Below are 23,163 nucleotides of genomic sequence, written 5' to 3' on the forward strand. Positions count from 1 at the left end.
AGTATAACGAACCACAAGAGAAAATACTTCATTAAAGTCAATACCTTTCTCTTGATCAAAACCTCTTTCAACAAATCTTGCTTTATTCCTTGTACTCTCAACACCAGGGATCCCTTCTTTTCTCTTAAAGATCCACTTGCAACTAATGACTCGTTTTCCTTCTGGTAACTTCACCAATTCCCATGTTTCATTTTTTAGAAGACTTTCAATTTCTTCTTGCATAGTAGCAATCACTTTGTTGAGTCGTCACTAGAGATAGCTTCAGAGTAATTCTTGGGTCTCCCATGTGAAAAGAGATGTCTATACTATTCGATGCTTAAGTCAATAGAAACACAAAGATTGTATGTTTTTAACACTATGAGAGTTAAGAGTATGAGATAAGATAAATAGATTGTACTCTAAAGAGTGAATATTTATAGGTTGATCAAATGGTATCATTTGAGTGGATTGTTATGAGTCATTTGGATTAACCATGTAACTACTCTTTATTATTCCTTAAATAACCACTCATCATTTAAGACTTATTGATTAGATAATTTTATTTATGATGATCATTAATGGATAATAGCAACTCAATTTAAAATTCGAGTGATCACTCACTATTATGACCTATAAACGATCAAATATAATATTTATTTTAAAACAAAATAGAAAGAGAGAGTATAATATTTCGATGACAACTGAATATATGTGTTTTTTTTTATGATAAAATCACAATCAATGAAATAAAGGTTTTTAAATCAATGGAGAAAGTATTTAATTTCCGATTAGCTGAATTTTTTAATATTAATTTTAAAATTATCTGACAAGTTTGATAACAATAAAAGAGTATGCCATATTATTTTAAAATAAATGATTTGACATCTATTAAAATCTGCCTTCTCATTTTCTGTTAAGAAACGAATTAATTTATTTTTAATCAATTTGAATAAAATGAAGGGTGTTACCCTCTATCGTGAAATAACACACTTCACACCATAATAAATTAATATTTTATTTTTAATTTAAAAATATTATGATATTATTATAAACAGTTAAATGTATGTTTTATATGGATTATGGTGTCAACCAAATTTTTCTAAAAAATGAATGGTTACATTATATAATATTAGGGTTTAGTTTGTTTGAAAAGAGAATGTATTTAATTACCATGGTGCATTTTTTTTTATAGCAAAAGCCATAGTTATAATTTTAGTAAAAAATTATCCAAAATGTTCTTGTGGTTACGTTTTATAAAGCATTTTAAAAAAAATTAACGTGCCATAGAATCAGGCTTTATGCTGTACGAGATCTCTTCAGTTCAGTTCAATTTTAGATTAAAAAAACACAAGTTTAAGCCAAAAATTAAATGTAATGTGTATAATTGGATTAAATGGTAATCAAAGTTTGACATTTGAAAAAAAAATACTAATCAAGCAACCCTCACAAAGAAATAATAAAAAAAAGAATACAAATTTATATGTGGAGATAGATAGAAAACAACCAATGTGAAAACTTTCATTTTATTTCATGGTTTAGCATTAAACACAAGGGAAAGAGAGTAATAATATTTGAAATTATTTTTTGGAAGATGCTAAATACAATGGCAACCTTGATGGGGAATATTGTGAATCTTGTCTAAATTTTTCATATAATATTGTGATAAGGTTTCTCTTTATTTGTATTCTCAATTATTTAAGAGTTGGACTTATTTTACTGAAGTTGAGTAAAATTATTAAAAGCAATGAAGTTATTCCCTACAAAATTTTAGTAAAGTAGAATTTTAATTGCTAGTATGATCCAAAAAAATTTAAATTTTAAAAGTCATTTGTTTGATATTTATAAGGAAACTAATAAATACAAATTGTATAACAAAATTGTGTGAATAGTTATTGTCCTTTTTTTAATCTTAAACAAGATTCAACATATTTGACAAATATGAAGAAAAAGAAAATAGACAATGGAAAATATCTTTTTTCTATAATAAATCTTAAGATCTTAAAATATTAATTTTGCTTGCAATTACTTCCTGCACCATAATATGCACCCAATTTCTGGAAAAACGAAAAGACCCAATGTTAAATAAAAGGAGTACATATAAAAATACATTTTGGATCATTTTTTCAAAATATATTTTTGGATTTTTTTTTTCAAAACGATTTTTTTTTATTGTGAATCTTTTTATCTGGAATGAGATTTTGATTTTTCTTATAGATTTTGATTTTTGAAACAAAATAATCTCTTCTAGATCTACTTTTCTGAAATATATTATTTTTAATTTTAGATTTTCATTTCTAAAATAAAGAGTATTTTTTAAAATTTATAACTATCTAGGTTGCAGGTTCAAAAAGATGATTGTTTCTTCCAGTACCTCCATATGTTCTTCTCTCTCCTCCATAAATTTTTGTATTTTCAAAAATGTTCCTATATAATATTTTGGATTACGTAATTCGAAAGTCATTTTTCAAATTCATAATTAGCTTTCGGCTTACTTAATCCAAAAGTCTTTTTTTCAGATGCAAAATTAGTTTCTAGATTACATAATCCGAAAGCCTTTTTTTAAATGCGTATCCGGATTACATAATCCGGAAGCTATTATCAAATACTATTCTGGATTATGTAATCCAAAGTATGGAGGTGACACAAGGATAAAAAAGTATTTTCATATTTTGCATGGGGTGTAGAAGAACATATGGAGGTGCAGAAAGAAACAGTCCAAAAAGATTGGATGTAACCAACAAAATTCTTGACTGGGCCCTAAACTTGTAAACTTGGACTGAGCCCTAAACTTGTAAACATGGACTGAGCCCCAAAAGACTGCATGGTTCATAGCAGGCTGCTTCTTCCTGCACCTCCATAGATTTTCGTATTTCCAAAAATGCCCCTCTGTAATATTCTGGATTACATAATCCGGAAGTCATTTTTCAAATTTGTAATTAACTTCCGGATTATATAATCCGGAAGTCTTTTTTCAGATGCATGATTACTTTCCGGATTACATAATCTGGAAGTCTTTTTTAACTTCCGGATTATGTAATCCGGAAGTCTTTTTTCAAATGCATTTCCGGATTACATAATCCGGAAGTTATTCTATGGGAGGGGCACAAGAAGGATAAAAATGTATTTTCATGTTGTATATGGAGGTGCCAGAAGAAGATATGGAGGTGCCAGAAGAAGATATGGAGGTGCAGGAAGAAACCGTCTTCATAGCATTGTAAAATATGTTACCCAGAAACCTAAAAGAAAAAGGTATTCCCCTCCTGAGTGGCCATAGTGGCAATTTGCCAATAATAGGAACATCATCTTGAAGTGACAGAAACTGTTCCCTTTGATTAAAAAAACACAACATCCGAATGAACATTATTTTGAGAATTTTCAAGTGAGACACAAAGATACAGGGAATGATTTTAGACCCATTTTAAAGTCTCTTGTTTGAGACGTGGGTGCGCCACTAATTTTTTCTACTAAGATAAGAGGTGAGCACAGACTCTGAAGTGCCTAAGTTGGCAATGTTCCCAATGATGTCAACAATGACAAATTGACTTCTCCTGCTAAGGCCATATTAGACTTCTCCTGCTAACTAGGATTTTAGACCCTTGTGGGGTACACTCATTATGTTAACAGATAATGTCATGGGTGTAATGCAAGTGTAATAGGGTTGACAATTATTGCCTTTATAGTGCATCATTTTTGGCTTCTCTGGTAATGCACAGTTACCAATTCGTTATGAATTTGGCATTTTATTTTACACTGGGGCATTGTAAGGCATCAGAGTTAAATTCATAGTTAAGAATTCCTTTCTGTACGAAACAGGTATGTTGTGTTCTTCCAAACATCAATTACTTTTTGATTGAGTGACTGTTTAATTCAGTGAAAGTCATGTTTTCCACCCTTTTGGGACTGTTGATGAGACGAGACTTCACTTCTGACTTTTATGAGGGGTTATAGTCCATTAGATCAATAGAATATGCATTGATAATTAAATGTGCTGCAGGGTATCCGAGTGTCTCATCTGAACTCCTTTGGTTCCTATTGTACTTAAGGAGAGAACATACCTGTCCTCAATTTAGCTTCCTCTCACAGCCAAGCATGCTTTGGAAGTTGATGCCTTCTGTCTTTTTTGTCTAAGAAAACTATTCTTACCGAACCTTCTAACTTTTTTGCTTTATGGCCTCTCCACCAAGCCTAAAGAAATGTTGCGTTTGTGAATCTCATTCTTCTAGGGCGACCCCACCATCCACTCATAAAGCACATGAATGTGCACAAACTCAGATATATCATATAATTGTACGCACACGTGTGATGTGATTCACTCTGCATACATTTTTTCCTCACAAGCTACCAAGCATGTGCCACTGATTTTGTGCTGCCTGTAGTTTTTGCCTTCATAGAGAATGATAACATCTTCATTATATTGTTATTATCTTCCTGATTTCCAACACACACGAAACTGATGTTTCAGGTAACTAAATAAATATGAGTATTGAAACATGGTTATGATTTTGATTGGTTATACTATTGTTTGATCTTTAATTTAGGATTGTACTGTCCTAGCATAGAGAGGTGTTTAGAAAATTTCTGTTTAGTTTTATGAGGGATGGTTCAATCTAATGTCAGTTAAAAAAAAACTTCTGAGAAATTGAAGGCTAAAGGGGGATTCAAGTTCATGGCTGATGCCTCTATTCCCCATGGCCTCATTCTAACAAAACAATAATCTGTACTTGAAAAGGATTCAAGAGGAAAAAGGAAAAGCTTAATGGTGCTGCTTTCTTCTCTTTCACTGGCTAAAATGGCAACAAGATGCTCTCATCAATCAATCATTCCATTCATCTTTATTTTCCAGTGGATAGCTTTGGCAAAGGGACCCTCCACATACAAATAATGCCACAATATTGTATTCAGAATCTGGAACCCATTTTCATTTTTTTTTTGTAAAATATAAAAAGGGAGCTCTTTGCGAATCACGACCTTCCAGTCCTCACAATCACAACATATATGCTCCTTTTTTTGGAGCCATCTTGCATCGCTCAAAATAAAAGTGTTGATAGAAGAGAAAAAAAAACCCAAATTCCACAAAACAAGTTGGCAAATGCTTTCCAAGTGGGGGGTGTCTGAAATATAGATACTGTACATTACCTTAAAGCTTGGATAGCAGTCTAGCTTCAAATTTTTACATCATGTCAAAACTCAAAGACAGTAAAAGGGAGCATATAGAGAGAAGAGTCATAGTCAAAGATAGAATCTACAAACTACTTGTCTAGAAGAAAAAAAAGATTATACTAATTTGGTCTCTCTTCTGCAATCCCTCAGTTTCATTACATCCATAGAGAGATTGCTTATCTGTAGTTGTCACATGCTCCCTCTTACCCTTTAAGCTACTCAAATTATAATTCATATGGTTTCTTTACTACGGTGACATTTGATACATCTTTTGTTGACAACTTGCAAGAATCGGAACCGCGTGGCTCTGCCTCAATCAGAAGCTGAACCACCTCTTTCATGGTTGGTCTGCTTGTTGGGGCTTTGTAGGTGCAGCGAATGGCAACCCGCAACACTTTGATCATGTCATCCTTGAATGAACATGATAACCTCGGGTCAAACACCTCACTTGGTCTTGCCCCCTCCTTGCCTTCTACTTTGTTGGAAACCCAGAAAACAATATTTCTGTTCTCTCCAAACTCTGCCTCCACGGGCTTCTTCCCAGTTAACAGTTCCATCAAAATCACCCCAAAACTGTAGACGTCGCACTTAGTGGTGGCCCTTGATGAATATGCAAATTCTGTGACAGTCATATATACATGCCCAAAATAATATTCAGCATTTGGAACACCAAAAAGATGATAGAGAAGTTAACACATGACTAATTGTCAAACACCCTAGTACCACCAATGTTTTTTTTGGTACAAAGTACTACTTATATTTTAACATTCATATCGTGCACTAAATTATTTACATGGTAAAAAGGCATCATTCAGTAATCAGTACCCTGAGAATATCCAAGCAGTACTTTTGGCTTCACACTGGCATGAACTCTCATAGTCAATGTATTCTTAATCATTTATGGCGGAGTTTTAGTTTTACGCATTGCAAAAGTCTTTACATAGTCAACTGATCAGAAATCATATTAGGTTCAATTTTTATGTCAGTTATTGTAAGACTCAACAAATTTAACATCTGAGTATGTATAAAAACTCCTTTGCATGTACTATTTGCTCTATCATTTAAGGAAAACATATGATGGTAGTTTGCATAAATGAATTCTTTCCGGAGATTTAAATGATGATTATAAATGAGTTTTGTGGGAGAAACTACCTGGGGCTAAGTAACCATACGTTCCTGCAATGACAGTTGTTGTGGAATCCTTCACCCCTCTTGCTTGCAAAACCTTGGCAATCCCAAAGTCTGCAACCCTGGGCTGGTAATCAACATCCAGCAGGATATTAGTTGACTTGATGTCTCGATGGATAATAGGAAGAAGCAAATCATGGTGAAGGTATGCTAAACCCTGTGCAATCCCCAGTGCAATTCTATAACGAGTAGGCCAATCCAAAATGATCCAACCCTTGTGCAGGGAATCCCAAAGATTACCATTTGGCATGTACTCATAAACCAACAAGCTGCAGTCGAAGCTGGAGAAGCAGCAGTATAGTTTCACTATGTTCTTGTGTCTTATGCTTCCTAAGGTCTCCACCTCTGCCTTCAATGCCTTATCTACAAACAACCGATCCTCTGGAGTTGAATCCTTGGACTTGCGACTCCACAGCCTCTTCACTGCGACAATATCACCACTTTTCAACTCAATCTTGTACACTGTCCCAGACCCTCCATGCCCTATTATGTTCTTGTCCACCAAGGACTCAACGATCTCCTTTTGGTCGAAAGAGATCTTGTGGAAGCTCTTAACGTCATAAGAGAAGAACGAAGAAGAGAGTGTCTCCTCATGTTCCACTGCAGCAGTGTCTTTGCTACACCTACGTTTGAGAAACAGGGCAGACCCAATAAAGATCAAAACCCCTGACACCCCAGCTATCCAGATGGTATTGATCCCCTTGCTCTTGTAGGCACTTGCACATATGGGGAAGTTTTGATCCGATGAATTAGCATACACCGGTAGCACACACAACCCAGGATTCCCTGCAAAACTTTCCACCAAGCCTCCTTTGATCAGTTTGGGAGGAATTGGACCCGAAAGCATATTGTGCGAGAAGTTAATAGAGTTTGGTAGCAGCACAGAGAGGCTTTCAGGGATGCTCCCAGTTAAAAGATTGTTGGAGAGATCAAGAAGGTTGAGAGACTCTAAGGAAGAGAGTGAGCCGGGGATGGAAGAATTCAGCTTGTTCCCTTGCAACATAAGCAAATTGAGTCTTCTGAGGTTGCCTATTTCGGAAGGGATTGAACCAGATAGAAGATTGTAACTGAAATCTATTTTGACCAAGCTCATGGCTCGAGATATTGTGGGAGTTATGACACCTGAAATTTTGTTCCTCTGAAGAAACAGTTCAGAAAGATTTCTAGAATTCCCGTTAATCTCAGGAATTGGACCATTCATGTTATTGTTACTCAAATCAATGATTGAAACGTGTGGTAAACCAAGGAGTCCCGCGGGAATGGAACCCTCCAAACGGTTGTTACTCACTCTAAACCTCAACAGCATCATGCAGTTAGCATAACTCTGTGGTATCTCACCAGAAAACATGTTATCCAGAACGAGAAAGTACTCTAGCGTACCACCCTTGCAAACCTCGCTTGGCAACGGACCAGAAAACTTGTTCTCCGACAAGTCAAGAACTAACATTCTAGAGAACTGTCCCAGTTTGTTGGGAACCTGTCCTACAAGAAAGTTGTCATAGAGAGACAGCATTCTTAAAGCTGTTGAGTTTTCAATCGCACCTGGGATTTCTCCTGTGAGACTGTTGTTGTAGAGCTGCAAGACTTGAAGCTTGGGAAGCCTACACACCGACGCGGGGATGCTCCCAGTGAACTTGTTCACTGACATATCCAAATCCACGAGCTCCGTGAGGTTCCCCAACTCCTCTGGAATGTTCCCAACGAGATGGTAGTTATAATAAAGCTCAAGCTGTTGAAGGTTCCTCAGCTGACCAAGCTCTTTAGGAATTTGTCCCGTGAGGAAATTCCCACTCAGCTCAAGATCGATGAGGGAAGTTATGTTCCCTAAGGACGCAGGGATTTGGCCATGCACCATGCACGTCGTTAGCACCACGGACCTGAGGTTTTTCAACCTGTCAATATCCGCAGGTAACTGCCACAGGTTGAAGCCTCCGTTTTCATTGAAGTTTAGCACCTCGAGGTTGGTGAGGTTGAACACTGACATGGGGAACTGGCCTGTGAAGAGGTTGTAGGACAAGTCGAGAATCCTGAGAGATTTCAAGGAAGAGAAATCTGGGAGCGTGCCGGTCTGGAACATGTGGTTCATGTTAAGCTCTTCCAAGTGGGAACAGTTGAGGATGGTGTCTACGTTGAACTGGAACCTGGTGTGGCCGAGGTGGAGAGAACGTAACTGTGGGAGATAAGAGCATGTATCCGATGGAAACTTTCCAGTAAGTGATGACCAACCTGAAAGGTCGAGTTTGATAACGTCACCTCTGGTGTTGCAGGTAACTCTGGTGAAGCTACACACGGGTTTCTCAGCGTCCCAATTCATGGGGTACTTCCCGGGGAGAGAGTCTTTGATGAGAATGAAAAACTGTGACTGGTTAACCTGGGAGAGTGAGAGGGTGGTGGTGGTGGAAAAGATTAGTATGGTGGAGAAGAGGGTGATGAAGGGATGATGGTTCATTTTGAGAGAAAAAAAAGAGGAGAGGTGATTGTGGTTAGTGTAAAGGTTGCAAGGAAGAAGAAGGGTGCAAGAGATGTATATAAGATATGGAAATGGTTGAGTGGATCACTGAGGGAAGCAGTGACAAGCCTTGATGATGAAAAAGCAGGTTCTTGCTCAAGTACTGCTGGGAGAAGTGAACATCTTTGGTAAAGAGGCTTTACGTTTATACTCCACTACCACTGCCTCATCACAGAATAACATCAGTGCATGTATACTTTATACTCTCCCAGCACCTGTAACAATGTACTCCTCCTCCTCATACATACAATCATTATTACTTTTTTTCAAACAAACATGTCATTATTTCATAAATAAATTAAGCTTAGAAAGAAAGATGTGTTGTTGTGATAATGGTGTGATCTTTTGACAGTGATATTTTAATAAAAGAAGGCATTGTCTTTGTGTTGTTCTGGTATGGAGTTTGGTACATGTACAGCATGTAGAATGAAGTGCATCTGATACTGATCACCGTATGTATGAGTGTGCAGGAGTGTTGATTCTTTTGGAAGAAAATAATAATTTTGTGTGTGTGTGATCCACATCTTTCTCATGGATTCCAATCCTACCAATTACAAAGATATATCCCACTTCAATAACAAAAGCAAACATGGAAACGAACAAATGCATTTTTAGTGCTCATCATCCAACTTATAATTTCCCTTTTTAGTTGCTTTAAACAGATTACAACAACTTCTCATCATTACAAATATATTCACACAACCAAAAATTTTACTCTCATTTACTCTTAGTACGCTCATATTTTTTACCACCATACCGACGCTTAAAAAAAAAATCATCAAATAAAAATTAATTTTTAATAAAATAGAAATTAATTTTTAATGACAAAAAATAATTTTGATGAAATTAATTTTTAATAAAATAGAAATTAATTTTTAATGACAAAAAATAATTAGTTACTATAATGATTAAATTAAAGATCATTTTAGAGACTAAAAAAATCTTGATTTCTAAATTAGTTTCTATTATTGTTAAATGATTTCTAAATTGATATCTAACTAGTCACCAAAGTTTTTGCTACCAAATTTAAAAACTAAATAATTGGTAGTTAAAACATTGGTTGCTAATTAGATATCAATTTAGAAACTATTTAACAATAATAAAAACTAATTTAGAAATCAATTTTTTTTAGTTTCTAGAATGGTCTCTAATTTAGTTATTTTTACAACTAATTATTTTTTTTTTCTAAAATTGGTTTTTATTTTATATTTTTCTTGTAGTGAAAATCAGAACATTTATTGATTTCAAAATCAAAATATTTTATTTTTATTTTTTTAACTTAAAATAGTAACATACATTATTATATTATGAGTGTCCCAAGCTTTTTGTCTTTTAAGAGCAGACTACTCATGGTTGACCTTGGTGGACACAAGTTGTAATATTTATAATCACTTCTACAATTATAGGATTACTGAGTATAAAAGGAAAAAGTGATAAAAAAAAAAGGAAAGAAAAATATAAAAAAATAGTGGAGTTAATAAAATTAAGAGAAATAGAATAAAAAGGTTACAAATTAATATATATATATATATATATATATATATTTTTTAAAATGATCAAATTCATATACACAACCTTTCAAGTGACCAAATATTAAAAAATATTTATGTAAACCACGTAGCCATTGCAATCTTTTCTCTTGATTTTATAATGTGAGTCTCATACTTTTCAGACAAATACAAATGTTCGTCCTCTTGATCTAATGGGGAGTTTTCTTCTCTTCCATCCTTTTACAAAGTGCAACAACATAAACAAATACAACTTTAATAACGAGTTAAACATATATTTGAACTAACTTCTAACTAAAAAAATTAGAAAAGAAAAAAAGTAATATAAATGAAATTGACTTTTTGATAAATTATATTTTTATGTATTAAGTAATTTGAAATAATTATAGGATTTTTTAACTGTACCTATATTAATTTTAACTTACGAAGAAGTTTATTTTATTTTTTTAATACTTTTCCTCTTAATTTTTTTTTTTTTTTTTGTAAAGAAGTGATTAAACTAATACTCTCACTTCAAAAGGTTGTTAAAATAGTGACTTCTAATTTTGGTGAATCATGTCTTTGAGATTAGATCTCTCTAAGGACTAAAAAAATGTAATTATTTTTGTTCTTAGAAGTTTTGAGATGACCTTTGTAAGACTATAACATTTTCTCTTTCTTTTTTATAACCTAAATGTATTATCTTAATCTTGTATGACATAGATGTATTTTTGTGATATTGTTTGATCTGATGAAGTATGTAGTTGCAAAAAATACTTTGACATCCAAATTACAAGAAAAATCATCTGATACAAACCAATTTTAGAGACCAAAATAATTAGTTGCAATAGTAACTAAATTATAGATCATTTTAAAAACTAAACAAAAATTAATTTCTAAATTAGTTTCTATTATTGTTAAATAGTTTCTAAATTGGTATCTAATTAACTACCAAAGTTTTAACTACCAATTATTTAGATTCTAAATTTGGTAGCAAAAACCTTGGTTGCTAATTAAATACCAATTTAGAAATCATCTAACAATAATATAAACTAATTTAGAAACCAAATTTTTTTTTAGTCTCTAAAATGGTCTCTAATTTAGTCACTATAACAACTAATTATTTTTTGTCTTTAAAATTGATTTTTATCTCATGATTTTCTTGTAGTGTTAGTTGTAGAATAAATAAAATATTAAATACATATAATAAATATATTTAGCTTAAGATTGTCACCTATTTATATTATTCTTAATAGATTTTTCACTTAACCTTAAAGATAAACTCATATTGTCCTTAATTAGTCATTTTATAGTGTCATTAACGATTTAAATGTTGATTAGTTTGTAGTAGAGATATTGGTGCTTTAGTTTATGACTAATTAGTATTCAATAGACTGAGATGTACATTGCTTTTGTCTGCACATATATCGCTACCTGAGCCACCAATGTTTGATTGTTTGTTATTCTATAAATAAGGACATTTTAAACTATGAGATATCTTGGGGTTAACTAGTGTTCATTGTTAATTAATTTGTAATTGGGTCAAAATAGCGGAGGATTAATAAACAATTAGTCTCAAATGGTTGGGTCAAGACCAATGTGTTAAAATTAACAAAACAAAGGGCCAAGCCCAATCACTCCAATTTTAACCCATCCTTTGAAAAAACAACACAAGAAGAGATATTTTTGTACCAGTTACTATTCATTCACTAGACAACTTTACATGCAAGTTTTCAACTAAGATTTCTTCTTATCCCATTTCTCTTCTCTCTTAAGATAATTGTAATTTCAAGTATCTTAAAAAATTATTATTATTCAATATTGTTCCGGTGAGGGCTGCACGACCGATGTAATGTCTTGGACTCAATGTCGAACTGATCGAACGTAGTAAAAACATGTGTCTGTCGTGCCGACCAATAACTCAAGTCCAATTACGCCCAATCAAGGTCAGTAATGTAAATATGTGATTAGGAACTAGGTAACTCAGCCCTAAACACAGTCTAACCCCTTAACCTGGTCAAATAAGGAAAACCCATCACAAGTAATATAAATAGTGCACATTGTAAGAAACAGGTACCCCTCATTCGGTGTTTGCAAAAAGACCGAGGATCGAGGTTACGAAAGGAAGGTGAATAACGAGCGGGGGAAGTTGAAGAGCAACGCAACCGAACCGACAGAAAGGAAGAAGACGCATCCTCTCAATAGTTTTTCAGGTCCCAACTCTTGTACGAGATGTTTTGAGTCTTTTACAATTCATTTTAATGAGACAAAAACTTCATTAAAGTAGAAAAAGACATTTAGTTAGTTCAACAACAATTTCCAAACTAAGTGAACGAAATTCTTGATAAAGTCATTGGCAATGTTCCAAGTGAATGAAATTTCTATAGAGTGTTATTGAGAAGCATAAGTTCTTGAATTAATTCATGGTAGATGAAAATGAAGACTTATGACTGCTATATTTTGTATTCATATTTGCTTTTATGTTTTTTTTAATTAGAAATTTTCATATACTTAATTATTATTAAGTTAATTGGATAGTTTATTAGATGAACTCAATTATTTGGATGAGCGTACTAGTCTTGAGTTATAAATAGGCTTTTGGTAATTTTTATAAAAAGTTTAGATTCATATTTTAAAATAAAAACTTATACTTTATGATAGATATTCTTTTAAATTATTATAAATAAATCTTGATTCTTATATTTAAATTACTAAATCAAATAGAGGAATGTTGTCATTCTCAATTATGACATCTTTTAATCTTTTTCAACAATTTTTACTTTTGCTTTTAATTGTTCTTTGTGATTGGTCTAAAATGGTATTTATCCTTAATTCATTATGAGGCAATCACCATTTAGTATTAAAGTTTGGTTCTATATTTCCATAACAGTTTTGGAAACTTTATGTGAAACATTGATTGGGGTCACTTTTTCTTTCTCTGTTTCATTTGCTGATTTTGATTCACTTGAAAATCATATCATCACAAGGTGCACTTCACATTTACATGAAGTGGTGAATTCTATTTGAATCTTAAATTATTATTAATATTTATACACAGTCCAAAACTAAATTAAGAAATTATTTGTGGTCAAGTGAAAATAATTGACTTTGATGTTTGTTTATGATTGTTGATAAATATACAAAAATTATGTGTAATTGTTAATGTCAAACAAAGCTTAGAAAGAATTGAGCACCAACCCTAATAGATGTAACATATATTCTTCTTATATAGGAGTCCGTGTTATTTGAACCCATTGATCCAGAGAGAAAGAAGTAACCAAAAGAAAAAAAATTGAGGTTAAATGAAAATTTCAATTGTTTCAGAACAATAGTGAAAGAGAAAAAAATTGTAAAAAATAAGTTTTTTTTTATAATTTCATTTTGCCTCCAACTTCTCATAATAGTGTGAATGCATTTTTTTAGGTAAATGAAATATATTAAGAATATGATCATATTTCAACCCTATATAGAAAAGGCAAAAAATAACCATACAAATTGGTAAACTTAGAAATACTATCAAATTTGAAACTTAGTAAAATCCTATAAAATGTTGGAGAACAAAGAATCATCAAATTATATTTTACAACATTCACATATATAAATTTGATATGTATGTTAAACTTAAGGTAAGTTTTTATAATATAAATATAATTAAGTTGAATGTAATAATAATTTTTTTTTTACATTTGTGATTGTTAATTATTTATATTTTTAATAGTATAAATAATTAATATTAGTGTAATATTATATATATATATATAGATTCTTATAATAGTTTATTTGTTATTAAACAATTTTTAAAAAATTTCACATCTTATATAAATATAAATGTTAAAACAAATTTTATGTTCTCAACACTAAATGAGAGTGTTGTGTACAACAAAATTACCTTTTTCTTTCAATCATTTAATTTTATTAGATACCCTAATTTTATTATTTTTTAAAATAATTATATAAGTTTCTTTTACTGAATTTTTTTATTTAATATTTTAAATTTTTATACTTTATATCAAGTTTTAATCATAATTATTACCTTTCTTCTAGTTTATTTTATTTTATTTTATTTTTATTTCACTTATTTTACTTACTTGAATTATATGTTATTTTATTTCATTTTTATACGTTATTTTATTTCATTTTCATATAAAATAAAATATATAATTTTTTATAATGTATAAAATTATCATTTTAAAAATGTTTTCTTACGTAATTTTAATTTAATTTCTTTTATCATTTTCTTTACAATATAATGTAAATATGAATTCTCTCTTATATAATATAATTAAAAATATATATAGTTTATACTACTTTTTTTTATTAAAATAACTTAGTATATAATTAAAATATATGTTTTTTTGAAAATTTATATAAGAAATAAAACATGTGAATAAATAATATATATATATATATTTAATTAATAGAATAAGAAATTAATTTAATTTAATATTAATTTAGGACTTGAGTTATTGGTGTATTTAAAATCTTAAATTAATATTTGTATAACTTATGATAGATATTTCAAGATTATAATAAAAAAAGCTTTTCAAAATCTTAACCCAACTAGCTGAGTATGTAGAGTTAAATTGAGTTTAATATAAAACATACAAAAATTCAACTTGATTTTTTTTTTTTTGTGGGTATACACAATCAAACCCAACCTATCCTCTGAAAAATCCGAATAATAAAAAGTTAAAAATTCATTTATTGTTAGATTTATATTTTAGAAAGGATATGGATACAAGAATTCTAAAAAAAAACTAATATTAATTTTGTTTTTTTAAATTTTTGTTGTTTTTCTTTGTAGATATGTCGAGCCTTTATTTTGTCTTTTCTTATTATATCCTTTATTGACTCTTTATTTTACATTATGTCTATGTCTCTTTAGCGAGATCTATAATGAGTTGTATATATTCAAACTCTTTGTTTTGATTTAAGTAAGGAAAATAAAATAGAAAAAATATTCTTTCTCATGTCCTTTGCTTTCCTTCTTGTATTTCAGCTCTGTTCTATTTTATAATATGGTATTAGAGTCATTTTGAGTCTATCCTAACGAAAGTTTGTTGGGCTTATCAGGTCACCCGCTATCGGATTGTTATCAGACCACTTATAAATATATAGTCTCACACACGAATTGACAATCTCAGCGTGAAAGAGGTGTGTTGGAGATCCCACATCAATTAGAGATTATGACATTTCATAGTATATAAGTAGGTGCAAACCTCATCTTATAAGATGGTTTTATAAGGTTGAGTTAGGTTTAAAGTTCACTTCTTAATACTCACTATAATGCAACAATTAGAATTCTTAGTAAAGAAGCTCCGAGTCTATTTTTATTATTCAGACTCCTCACTTTGATTTAAGTAAGAAAAATAAAATTGAAGAAATATTCTTTTTTATATCATTTTCTTTTTTTTTCTCTTTTGTTCATTTTTGTTCTATTTTATAATATATTTTATGAAAATTAAAATACTTATTTCAACTCTTATTATTATAAAGTGAATTTTAAGTTTAACTCAACCCCATAAAACAAGCTCATGAGATGTCATAATTTCTAGTCGATGTGGGATTCCAACACTTGCGAATGAGAAAAGGAATAAAAAAATCCTAAAACATCACATGAGAATAGAACCATGGATTTGTTAGCTAAAAAGTTCAACCTTCGTAAGTTGAATGATACATGACAAATAATTTAACATGGTGCAAGTGATTTGCCTTCATTGATGTGAGAGATCTTTCCCTTCAAATGACCCTGTTGATGGCAAGTGATGACTCAAATTCCATAATGACCCTGTTGAATCCTTGTTACCTGAAAGAGTGCAAGTTCATTGCTGAAAATCCAAGTGAATTGAAAAGGAAGAGATGGAATATGCAAGGCTTATCTTCACCATGTTTTAGTGGATCTGAATACAATTGTTAGCTTTGGTCCGCACGCAACACAAAAACACTTTTCATGCAAGTATAAAACACAAAATTCCAAAATGGGTTCGTACTTGTTGAAATTGTAATTCTTCCTTGATCTCCAAATATCTATAATCACAAGGTTAAAAGTCATGCTTGGTCTCTATTTTTATCTTGCAATAGTTATGTGAATCAATGGTGCAAATTGTTTGAAAGAAAATATATTTGTATTGGATGAAATTAAAATTCGAGTAAATAACTTAAATAAAATTCAAGAAAGGTGGGAATTAAGTTAAAACCCACCAAATCAAATCGCCTTGTGAACACATGTGATAAAAATGTTCGTACAGACGTAGAAAGATATGGAAATGAGAGTGAAAATTGAAATTGTTTGAATTAAGAAAATGAAAAAAATGAAAAGAATTATGAAAGTTTGTGAGTAATTTTATTTATGATACATAAAAAATAATTTTATAATTGATAAATGTATAAAATTATTATTTTTTCCTTGTGTTTAAAATAAATTTAGAATAAATGATGATAAGTTATTTATACTTACTATTCATATTTGGTTTAAACAATATTCTTGTACGCATGATAAAATATTAAATATTGTTTTATTTTCTATTGGATATGTTGGACCTATATGTAATCTGTTTTTTACTCATAGTCCCAATTAGTTTTTTTCTTTTTCTGCACTCTATGTATATAAGGTACAACTTTGTTTTAATTGAAAAAGACTCAACTTTCATATTATAAGAAAATGATAAAAAATGGTAAAAAGAAGAGATGTTCCTTATTATCTTATGTGTATTATTACATCACTTCATGTATAGGAAATATATAGGGAGTTTCTCTCTCCAAATTACAATCTAATTAGGTAGGGATACTAATCATAAGATTCTATCATTATTAAATTTTAATTGCATATAATTGGGTACAATATCGTACAATATTGTATACAATAATTGCATATAATTTTATAATTATTATTTCCTTAATACTCCCTCAAGTTGGTAGGTGAAGATCATGAACCCCCAACTTGTGTCGTAGCATCAAAAACTGTTCCTTGCCCAGTGCCTTTGTAAAAATATCTACGAGTTGATACTGTGTCGGTACATATGAAGGACTGATTATCCCAGCTTGTAATTTTTCTCGCACAATGTGACAGTCTATCTCAATGTGTTTTGTGCGTTCATGAAATACTGAGTTTGCTGCTATATGTAATGTCGCTTTATTGTCATAGAAAAGTTGAGCTAGCAAGTTACATGGTACCTTTAAATCCTGCAACCGATATCGCAACCAAACTATTTCCAAACAAGTATTGACCATCGCGCGGTATTCTGCTTCCGCTGATGATCTTGATACGTTTGTCTGTTTTTTTGACTTCCATGAGATAATAGAAGAACCAAGAAAAATGCAATACCCAGATACTGATCTCCGAGTTGTCTGACAACCTCCCCAGTCTGAGTCGCAATAAGCTGTCAATGTCAGATTATTTTCAGATGACAATAGCAATCCTTGTCCTGGTGATCCTTTGATGTACTTTAGGACTCGAATTGCGGCATCCCAATCAGGTTTACGTGGATCCTGTATATATTGACTTAGGGTCCGAATCGAAAATGCTATGTCTGGCCGAGTAACCGTGAGGTATATCAGTCGTCCCACGAGTCGCCTGTATTTGACTGGATCCTTTAATAACTCTTCATCGTCTGGTGTGAATTTTAGGTATTATTCCATTGGAAATTTGTTTGGACGAGCACCTGTGAGTCCCGTATCATGCAAAATATCAAGCGCATATTTTCTTTGCGACATGTAAATACCAGCTTTGGAACGAGAAAATTCAATCCCTATAAAATATTTTAGGTCTCCAAGATCTTTAATACAAAATTGTTGTAATAGAATCTTTAACACATTGAATTTCTGTCAAATCATTTTCTGTCAAAAGAATATCATCCACATAAATCAAAAGGACAGTAAATGATGAGTTATTATGTCTTGTGAATAGAGAGTAATATGTCTTGGACTGTTGAAATCCTACCAATTTAATCACATGAGAAAATGTTGAAAACCATGTTCGAGATGCTTGTTTGAGACCATAAAGGGATTTGTTGAGTTGACATACAATGTTCTCCCCTGTCGATGATGCCTGGGTGACAAGTCCATGTAAATAATTTTATGCAATGTGCCATGTAAGAAGGCATTTTGCACATCTAGGTGGTGAGTAAACCAATTTCTGGTTGCTGCAATGGTGAGGAGACACCTCAAAGTTGTTAATTTTGCTGTTGGTGAAAAAGTTTCAGAATAGTCGACACCTTCAATCTGAGTGTACTCCTTTGCGACAAGGGGCGCCTTATATTTGTCGACGTTACCATCTGAGTTGTACTTTATTTTATAGACCCATTTGCATCCGATGGGTTTTTGCCCAAGGGTAACAGTGTCAAGGTCCACGTTTGATTTAGCTGGAAGACAGAAAGCTCTTCGTCCATTGCTTTTTGTCAATTTGGATCAAGGATAGCTTGAGCATAAGTGTGAGGTTCTTTGGTGGTTGTGATGTTATCAAGATATGCACTATGTGTAGAAGAAAATCGTGAATTAGAAAGAAAATTATGCATAGGATACCTGGTTCCATTCGACCGGTCTTGGGCAGTGATCGATTGATTGGCTTGGGATCCCGTTACGTAGTCTTGAAGCCAGGAAGGTGGGGTTGATGTGCGACTAGATCGTCGAATAGGAAGGTCGGTTGGAGAAGGTTTGGTAATGAGTGCTAGACTTCTTGGCATGGGAGAAAAAGGTTGGTCTATTGGAGGTTCAGGTGTATTATAACGAGTAGGAGAAGAAAATTGGTTTGATGGAGGTTCAGGTGCATTGTGACGAGTAGGAGAAGAGGGTTGGTTTGATGGAGGTTCAGATGTATTGTGACGAGTAGGAGATGAAAGTTGGTTTGATGGAGGTTCATGTGCATTGTGATGAGTAATAGAAGAAGGTTGATCGAGTGAATGTTGGACAGGAGTGGGTAAGTCAATGTCAATAGTGGGCAAAATACCTTGTAATGGAGGTGAGGATTGTGTCTGTGACTGTTGGCAGAATGGGAAAACACTTTTATGGAAGATGACATCCCGACTTGTAAAAAAAGTGTCTACATCTATATCAAATAATTTGTATGTTTTTTGACTGTGAGGATAACCAACGAAAATGCATTGTCGTGCGCGCGGATCAAATTTTTGCTTAGGTGAAACAACAGTTGTGGAACAGAAATTGGACTGAAATAGGAGGGCTCGTGTTGTGTTTAAAACGTGTCTATGTTTGCGTTCTAGTACTCCATTTTGTTGAGGAGTGTAGACACAAGTGCGTTGACATTCAATACCTTTTTTGAGAAAAAAATCATACATTGAAATAAATTCCAGTCGGTTGTCAACACGGATGGTTTTAATAGATGCTTAAAATTGATTTTGTGCAAATGTAATGAATGACTCTAAGAGATGTTGGGTTTCAGATTTGTGATTCATAAGAAATAGCCAAGTACATCTAGTATAGTCATCGACTATAGTGAGAAAAAAACGTTTTCCAAAATAAGTTGGGGTTTTATGAGGACCCCAAATGTCACAATGCAATAGATCAAATGGAGAATGAGATTTTATTGTGCTTAAAGGAAAGGGTAGCCTTGTCTGTTTAATACTACAATTATTATGAATGGGAATAATGAGATTTTTACTGATAGGGATAGGTAGTAAGGAAGATACAAGTTGTAGACACGTTGGAGAAGGATGTCCGAGGCGCTTGTGCCATAAATTAGGGTCGGTCGATATTTGAGATGCGTGGGCTTGGTTTGGAAGATGGGACATGTAGTATAAACCTGCGTGTTGTTTACCCGAGCCAATCATCCTCCCCGTAGCCAACTCCTGTACAACGCAACCATGTGGAGTAAAAACGACACAACAATTTAGTGAACTAGTTATCTTACTAATGGACATGAGATTTAAATTAAAAGAAGGAACACAAAGAACATCTTTGAGAGTGATTTTGATTTTGTCATTGAATTTAATTGTGCTTGTAGATGAGATGAGTGCAATTGAGTCTGTGGGCAGATTAACATTTGAAATAAATGATGATGAAGTGTGTGTGAAAAATTGTGAATCAGATGCAATGTGATCGGTTGTTCCGCTATCCAAAATCCATGGTTTCGTAAAAGCAGAATTAGAAGAGGAGTTATGTGCAAGCAGACCTACAGAGCTAACAAACGTGACACTTTTACCATTATTGTTGAGTGAGTAAATAGCCTTTGCCAATTGTTGAATTTGCTCGGCACTAAAGCCTTCTACGAGGTTTCTATCGGACTCGTTACTGATGTCTTCTTTGCCAGACATGATTTTTTATTTAGGGGATAAAAATGGAGAGGCTATCAGGCACCAAGATCGATGCTCTGATACCATATAAGAAAATGATAAAAGATGGTAAGAAGAAGAGATGTTTCTTATTATCTTATGTGTATTATTATATCATGTATAGGAAATATATAGGGAGTTTCTCTCCAAATTACAATCTAATTAGGTAAGGATACTAATCATGAGATATCATTATTAAATTAATTGCATATAATTAGATACAATAATTGCATATAATTTGATAATTATTATTTGCTTGATACATACGAACGCTTTCCTCCCCTCTCTTCTCTATTTTTTCTGCTTCACTGCTTCCTTTTAAATCACCAAAGCTTCTTTTTTTCCTTTTCTGTAATTGTCATTGATATGATATCCTTTAATAATCCACAAACTCGACTAAAAAGAACTACAAATTATCTAACATTATCAATACATCTAAAGAACTATAAAAAAATCATAAAATAAATTGAAATTAAAATAAAATTATTATTGTTAATATTATTATTTTATAAATTTATTTTGATTTATTTTAATAATTTTATTATTATAATTATTATTTATGATTTTATTATTATTTTATAAATTTATTTTGATTATTATTATTGTAAGATTTTATTTTGATTATTATTACTAATTTTTTATTCTTATTAATAGTAAATTTTTATTAAATAAGTTCATTTATATTATTATTATTAAATTATTATTATTATTATGTTATTTTATATTACTATACTATATAATTACATATAGTTATAGTCGATGTGTTATATGAACATATAACAATCTATTATCCTTATATAATTGATTACATGGTTCATTTATGTGAATACATAACTCATTTATGTTATCTTTTAGTAATGACAACTTACATATTCATTTACAAAACAACTTCAACAACCATGTTTTTTAACACAACATTACAAAAACTCCTTCATGGGAAGCATATTTCTTTAAATGTAATATCAATAACAATGATTAAGATGACATCATTAAAGTCAATCGTTATTGTTCTTGAACAAGGTTGGAACCAAGAGAACGATTGTCTTCCTTCTCGATCGGTTGGTCGATCAGTTCTTCCCTCCTTTCCTTTGAATGCACTCATTGCACTCCTCCTACGTCTCTACTCCTTGTCTCCGTGAACTCTAGGCTCGGATGGTACCTGCAAAAGGCTCTTTGATGCTCAAGTAAAATTTCAGTGTTCGGCATTCGGTGCAATTAGTACCGAATGATGACGCACCTGACTATTGAAATTTGTGCTTATTTATATAATTATCATGGGCCCTTTGTTATTCAACTTGATTAAGTATTTAATTTATGATTAAGAATGTACTATTTAATGATTGATCTTTGATTAGTCTAGTTAATCTTCTACTTGAGTGTAATGGTTTCGATCAATCTTAACTTGATACTGAATTTCGAATCGATCGTACGGATTTGACCAATACAATTATATTTGAGATCTTGTTTTGAAGTGATTAAAAATGTCTTCCATAAAGAATGGAGAATGTGAAAAAGTGTCCAAAGATGATTTTCCGTAATAATTAGCTCTGGATTTTCTTTATTCTCGCAAGCAATCAAAATTTTCTAAATTGCTTCATGAAAGATGGCCAGTGAAGTAATTAGTTAATGGAGGTATAATATGGTGAAAAGAATTATGGGTTAACAAAGAAATATTAGGTATTGGGTTCCGTTCTACATTCCACTAATACCTTATTCATATAGTAAACTCCACTTGCTCTATGCATTACATATTCTAAAATATTTCATGTGAGAGTAATTGGATTTTCTTTTATGGTGTAATTTCATTTTCATATCTTTTAAAATGGTAAAAGAAATTATTCTGAAATTCAAAATTGTTTATCATGTACGATTTCAATCTTTTATATTATCCTCAATTCATATATTAAATAATATGGATACCAGAGTTATATAGAATGATCATAATATTAATTGTGTCTTTTTTAATTATTAGTTGTTTCTCTTTATAGAGGTGAATAACCTTTATTTTGTTTTGTCTATTATAATTCTAGTATTTATTGATTGATTATTTCTCCCTTTAGCTAGACATAGAATGAGTTTACTGCTTGTATATATTCAAACTATTTTGTGTTGATCTCAATGGAGTAATATTAGAGATATTCATTCTCATATCCTTTGTCTTTTTTTTTTACTCTTTTGTTCATCTTTGTTCTATTTTATAATATGGTATCAGAGTCATTTAAAGTCTATCTAGCGAATGTTTGTTGGGCCTATCGTGTCACACGAACCGTTATCGGACCATCCATAATATGTTGTCCCACGCATGAGTTGTCACTCTCGGCGTGAGGAGATGAAAATATTTCATTGTATATAAGTGGACACAAACCTTATCCTATGAGCCGGTTTTATAAGGTTGAGTTAAACTTAAAATTCACTTCTTAATATCATAATAATTATATGTTGTGTATCACCTCAGTTATATAAATATCAATTAAAACTACACCATTTCTCTTGATATATGTACCATGTACAAGTCATTTTTTCTTATTCTTTCACGATTCCATGTTATCTTTTGTTG

At 31.7% G+C, this 23,163-nt stretch overlaps 1 protein-coding gene across 1 annotated transcript; it reads right to left on the reverse strand.

Moving 5' to 3' along the window:
• Window positions 1-5,047: 5,047 nt before the first annotated feature.
• On the reverse strand, window positions 5,048-9,222 carry LOC137820512 (receptor protein-tyrosine kinase CEPR1). Its single transcript, XM_068624636.1, has 2 exons — window positions 6,292-9,222; window positions 5,048-5,758 (listed from the first exon to the last, which is right to left on the reverse strand). The coding sequence occupies exons 1-2, from the start codon at window positions 8,774-8,776 to the stop codon at window positions 5,364-5,366; spliced, it is 2,880 nt and encodes a 959-aa protein (XP_068480737.1). The 5' UTR covers window positions 8,777-9,222; the 3' UTR covers window positions 5,048-5,363.
• Between the last annotated feature and the right edge of the window lie 13,941 nt (window positions 9,223-23,163).

Source organism: Phaseolus vulgaris, chromosome 9, assembly GCF_000499845.2.
Source record: "Phaseolus vulgaris cultivar G19833 chromosome 9, P. vulgaris v2.0, whole genome shotgun sequence".
In the NCBI taxonomy this organism is placed as follows: domain Eukaryota; kingdom Viridiplantae; phylum Streptophyta; class Magnoliopsida; order Fabales; family Fabaceae; genus Phaseolus; species Phaseolus vulgaris.

Bases quoted from the DNA above. Each gene is read 5' to 3' on its own strand.
- LOC137820512 (XM_068624636.1), bottom strand. From the start codon at position 8,776: ATGAACCATCATCCCTTCATCACCCTCTTCTCCACCATACTAATCTTT. The intron at 5,759-6,291 runs GTAGTTTCTCCC...TGACTGTCACAG, and splicing joins GTATGGTTACTTAGCCCCAG to AATTTGCATATTCATCAAGG.